This window comes from Stigmatopora argus, chromosome 2, assembly GCF_051989625.1.
Source record: "Stigmatopora argus isolate UIUO_Sarg chromosome 2, RoL_Sarg_1.0, whole genome shotgun sequence".
NCBI classification, from domain to species: domain Eukaryota; kingdom Metazoa; phylum Chordata; class Actinopteri; order Syngnathiformes; family Syngnathidae; genus Stigmatopora; species Stigmatopora argus.
The window spans coordinates 3,774,001-3,780,000 of record NC_135388.1 but is presented as its reverse complement, the minus strand read 5'-3'; the positions used below and the strand labels follow the sequence as shown (position 1 = coordinate 3,780,000).

The window sequence follows — 6,000 nt, the reverse complement described above, 5'->3', positions numbered from 1 at the left end:
TCCCCGCCTGGGTCCCCTTGAGCGCCCGGCCCCCCCGGGTGACCTGCGGAGTAGTAAACTTATCGTCAATGACCGTATTTTCCGGACTATAAGTCTCACTCATGCTCATTTTAACTGTTGCTCCCTACAATGTTGTATAGCCTATTCTCCAGTGCAACTTAGATATTTTTTGGCTAGTGCGACTAGGTATTTTTTCCCATTTCATCGTGCATTGTTTAGCTAATGTGACCAAAAAAATACAATGGTTAGATTTCTTTAGAGAGGAAGACAAAGTAGGGAGATGTATCGGTAGGTTGAACCGAGGGATGAGCAGAAAGCATCACCTGGGACCCCAGGAGGTCCCGAGGGTCCAGGTAAACCGGGACGACACGAGCTGTCCAGACTTTTCCCGGGTCTTCCGAGAGGAACCTGCGAACACAGCGAACATTAATATCTCGGGTAAAGAATAAAAGTAGCCCCTCATTATTCTCATGGATAATGCTACCTGTGAACTGGCCAATCGCAGTTTGATTTGCAACAGGCTGCTTTTCATATTGAGGAAATCCTGGCAGGTGAAGGAGCAGGTGTCCGCGCTCATGAGCGTGTCCGACTTTTCCGACGAACTGACTGCAAAGCGGCTCGAGATATTAAACAGTAACAATAAGCTCGCTCTATTATGAGCGTATTAGCTTGAGCGCTTACTGTTGTGCACCGCAATGCAGGATCGCTGGTCAGGGGCCAGAAGGTAGCCACTGTGGCATCGACACAGGAAACTGCCGCCCGTGTTGACGCACTGGTGCTCACACACGTCACCCCCCGATTCCTCGCACTCGTCGATGTCTGATACGAGTGAAAAAAATTAGTTTGGCCCCGAATATTTGCCGGCAAAAGAGATTGGACGTCAACATCTCAATGGCACTCAAACATGAGTTTTGAGTAGCATTTAAATATATTATTTACATAATCCATTCAGTTAGAGTAGTTTTTATCAATTTGTTTATTCATTAGAATTACATTCAACTAATATTATATCTTCATGCACGAATTATGATTTTTCTTATGTTTTTATGATATCCATATAGGGGAGGGGTCTCAAACTTGCAGCAACTTTTTCAATTCTTGTTGCCTCCTTGTATTTTACTTAAGTAAAATAATTGATTTGAAGGAAATCCCTGCTTTCAGTAGTAATAACTGAAGAATTAAAAGAAAAATGCAAATTAAAAAGAGGCATGAGTAATAGGTATAAATAATTCCAATTGATTGTAAAATTAAATTTCAAAATATGTGTATAATGATAAACAATTAAAACATTTTTCTTATATATTATTACAAGCAGGGGGGCGTGGTTTTGCCGGTCCCACCTGCTTGTTTAGAACCAAAAGACAATTGTTGTGCTATTTAAAAAAAATCTCTTTTTAAAAATGGTTGTTCAACAAATAAAAGATTGAGTTTACACACTTAGAGAAGGTGAAGAAATTCAATCACGTCTCGTCTATTAGGATCTGACAGACATTTCTGGCCATCATAAAAAAATTCAACTCTCTACGATGCATGGTTTGGACAAACGTAGCGTGAGAATGTTAACATACACACACACCAATCCATAAATCACGCTTTATAAGGATTATAGAGCAGTATAACTGAGAACTATGATGAGACCACACTTGTTTTTTGTAATCAATCAAAATACTCTCTTGAATGATACTGTTTCCATGGCAACAGCTACCTACCCAAACAATAAGGAGACTTGTGGTCGCGGTGTCTCTCCCGGTTGTAGCGATAACCCGGGTAACACGTGCACACCACCCGCCCAAAGTGGTCGGTGCACTGTTGTTCACATGGAGATGTAGCACACACATCCACACCTGAAAAAAATATATAAATGAAATATAAATTTTAAATAGAGACTGGAAATTGGGTTTGTTTGGGGATTTAATGGAAGGCTTATGAACAAGAGCGTGAACAGTATATAAATCATTTCATTTCACATTATGATTGATGATATATTCCATATGAAGCAACAACGTGCGAGTTCAGCTTTGTTGTCAAAGCCAGCCATGAGCTAATTTGGCGGACGACGTTGTTGCAAAGTGACACAAACGCGATGGGGTGGAAATCGACGGGACGGCACGCAAGTCGCTTTGGTCTGCAGACCAGGTTTTGGCTCGCTCAATAAGATGCTGGGAAGGAAGGGCTAGCAAAAAAAACAATTATTTTTGGGGTAAAAAGTGTGTTTTACCTACTTTCAGCTATGCACTGGCCCATCACAAACCTGAAGCCTTCACAGCATTTTCTCCTGGATAGAGAAAAGAACAAAATGTGACATTTCTGTACATAAACCCCAGAAAAAATATATTTTAGTATTGCACATGAAAATATTCCTCATGAAGAAAATATTAAATCAAAAAAGTCATTTGTAAAATACAGCTAACCATGTGAACATTCTAAAATAAGTATATATGAAAAGATTCAAATATATAGATGGATGGATGCATCAATATAAAAAAATAATTAATAACATATTTTCAAAATACAAAAGGAGGAATGTATGAGCATTTTTTTTAATTTTTTTTATTTGTGACACATTTTCTTTATTTGCATAAAAAATGTATTTTTGTTAACTATTTGGCTGCCATTGACAGGAACAATTGTTCAATCCTAACCCTAAAATTAAAAGATAGAGATGGATGGATAAATCAATAAAAAATAAAAATGAATAAATAACACATTTTCAAAATAAAAAAGCAGGAATTTATGAGCATTTTATTTATTTACGACACATTTTTTATACGTATTATTATATGTACTCGTATTCACCCATTAATTTAAAAAAAAGTATATTTGTTAACTCTTTGGCTGCCATTGACCTACAATTGTTCAATCTAACCCTAAAATTAAAATATATAGATGATGGATATAACAATAAAAAATAAAAATGAATAAATAACACTTTCAAAATACAAAAGGACAAATTTATGAGCATTTTTTCCAACACATTTTCTTTATTAGTATTATTATATATACTCACCCAATGCTTTTTTAAAATATATATTTGTTAACTCCTGTTCCATCCTAACCCCCCATTCAAATTAGATTGGACATCTATCGCTGTCCATGACAGTACAAAATGCTCATTCATTACCCATTAAACAGTTCAAATGAATTTCAGACCCCCCCCAAAATCCCCCCACTCAGTCAAATTGACCCGAACAGCAGTTGGCGACTTCACTTCCAGCATCAAAAGAGCCCGCCTCATTCATTTATTAGTTTTCTCGTAAACGTCATTTTCAATGTGGTCACAATACTTTACATTACAACACTCACACTAGACAACATCTGCAAGGCTTTAAAAACATACTTTTAAAAAAAAAATAGCGTTCGTCAAGCGCCCTTTTTTTGTTCCTTCATGGAAGCCATTATCCCCTAAAACATGATTTAGGACATTTGTCACATACGGGCCAACACGTGTCACGCACATCGCCAGAGGAAGTGACTGAAAGCGCCGCGACCGCACAACAAATATCACACCAGGGGGAAGGAAATGTGGAAGAAGAGTTTGCAACGTTGCGGTCATGGCCGCTTCCAAGACAAGTTACTTTTTTAGTCATTTGCAGCCTCCGTGCAGCGTCACTTTAAAACCGCCATAGCCCAAAAAACGTCGCCCCCTTCCCCGTATTCTCGCCCCCGCAATGAACAATCAGTCGTAAACCGACAAGACGGGCCCGAACTGATGAGGTCCAGATGATTGTGCCGCTTTAATCCCAAGATGAGGTGGAGACAGGTGGGTGAAAGTTAAGATGAAAATTGTCACTACTTCATTGACTCCGTCGACAAATGGGTCCGTGAAGCTAACGACTTGCAGATGGGAGCTCGGCACCACCCCCGGGAGAAAATCATACCTTTTTTTTTTTTTACGCCGCTCGGATTAAAGCGAGCCAACGTCAGGTTACGTGTCGAGGAGGTTCCAACCGGGAACCGTTGTGACGTGTGAAATTGGGAAATACGAATGAGCTCATTTCGGAGAGAAGACAACTGTTGGACATCCTTAAATCAGGATTATTGGAAGGAAATAACTGCTTTTAGGAAGGGAAGAATCCGCTACAAAAAAAGTTACATACTGGATTATGTTACATTTGTTTTGTATTTTCTAGTTCTATTTTCCTGTGTCTGTATTCTCCCCCCTTTGCTACTGTGACAATGACATTTCCCAAATATGGGATGAATAAAGTTATCTAATCTAATCTATGATTGGTCTAAACATGTTTTTACCATTATGTATGGGCTATCTTAGTTCAAAAGCTTAACGATAAAATCTTAAGAGAAAATCCTTAAATGGAATTAATTTGATTAAAAAGTGAAAATTTTGTAAATCATTAAATATTGTCGAATATATAATGAATATTATTAGTTGCATTTTCTACATTGGAAAAAGTCAAATGAAATGTTTTCATTTCATTCATTTTCCATACTGCTTATCCTCACAAGGATCGCGAGGGTGCTGGAGCCTATCCCAGCTAACGATAGGCACCAAGCGGCGTTCACCCTGAATTGATGACCAGCCAATCGCAGACGGGCAGCAATTCATGCGCACACTTGTACTTATGTACGAGCAATTTATATTGTTCATAGAGCTAGCCTAGCATGCATGTTTTTTTGCGGTGTGGGGGGAGTACCCGAAGAAAACCCACGCCTGCCCATCCATATCATATTTCTTTTTTGCAGCCAACATTGTAATACCGGCAAATATCGTCATACCGTGAAATTGCCTAATTTACAGTCAACGAAATATTAGCCAACCACACCGTGATGCTAGTATACGGTTAGCGATATTGTGTTTACCGCCATCAAAGTAGGAGTAACTGTGGCAACCCCGAATACGGACCGATCCGACAGCCCATCGGAAAGTCATTCCGTCCCATCGTCGTCCCTTGGGTGCTCCGGAGGAAGCCGTGGTGTCTGGACGAGCAGATGAGGGCAGCAGGAGAAGTGACCCGTGTGTTTTTGTTTTGCTGTGTGAAAGAAAGTATGTCCAAGAGACAGGAAACAGGCCCCCTAGAACACACTGACTTGCGTGTTTGTGGATTCTGCAAAGTACTTTTGCCCTCCGTCGGATTCCCGCCTCGGGGATGGCCTCGGGAACTCGCTTCGTCTTAACTCCTCCACTTCTTACTTGACAAGATTGCTTCATGGAGTGCGAATGCCTGCTTCTGGTTCCACAACTCACAACTGTCAACGCAAAAATCTTGACATTGTCCTACGCCGTCAGCATGCTCTCCCATCTGGTCTTAAGGACTTCCACTTGGTCTTGTTACTTCACACACAGCGGAAACGGATCACGCTTGCGTACCTCGCCAAGTTTCCTACGACCAAATCCAGATCCGAAAAGTCGATCTGAAAGCATTTCCCTTCTCATATTACCGTATTTACTCGAGTATAACGCGCAACATTTTGTACAAAAAAATGAAGCAAAGTTCGGGTGCGCGTTATACACGAATCCCAGTGAAACACTGCCATCTGCCGGTGAAAAAATCCGACCAAATCCAGATCCGGAAAGTCAATCTGAAAGCATTTCCCTTCTCGTATTACAGCATTTACTCGAGTATAACACGCACATTTTTCGACCCAAAAAACTGAAGCAAAGTTTGGGTGCGCGTTATACTCGAATCACAGTGCAACACTCCCCTCTGCCGGTAGAAAAATCAGACCAAATCCAGATCCGGAAAGTCGATCTGAAAGCATTGCACTTCTCATATTATCCGTCTTTACTCGAGTAGAACGCACTAAATTTTTATACCAATAAATTGAAACAAAGTTCAGGTGCGCGTTATACACGGATCCCAGTGAAACACTGCCCTCTGCCGGTAGAAAAATCAGACCAAATGCAGATCTGGAAAGTCGATCGGAAAGCATTACCGTATTTACTCGAGTATAATGCGCAAAATTTTGTACCAAAAAATTGAAACAAAGTTTGTGCGCATTATACATGAATCCTGGTGAAACACTGCCCCCTGCCGGTGAAAA

The 6,000-nt window shown here is 40.2% G+C and overlaps 1 protein-coding gene across 1 annotated transcript in view; it reads right to left on the bottom strand.

Moving 5' to 3' along the window:
- The window catches only part of LOC144066856 (collagen and calcium-binding EGF domain-containing protein 1-like), a 29,557-nt gene that overhangs the window by 2,277 nt on the left and 21,280 nt on the right, over nt 1–6,000 (bottom strand). Inside the window, exons 3-8 of the mRNA XM_077590244.1 lie at nt 2,223–2,275; nt 1,710–1,844; nt 682–819; nt 485–606; nt 324–408; nt 1–43 (exon numbers count right to left, since the gene is read on the bottom strand). The exon at nt 1–43 is cut by the window's left edge and continues 97 nt beyond it. Of these exons, the coding sequence (XP_077446370.1) occupies nt 1–43; nt 324–408; nt 485–606; nt 682–819; nt 1,710–1,844; nt 2,223–2,275 (576 nt within the window). The remainder of the gene's footprint in view (nt 44–323; nt 409–484; nt 607–681; nt 820–1,709; nt 1,845–2,222; nt 2,276–6,000) is intronic.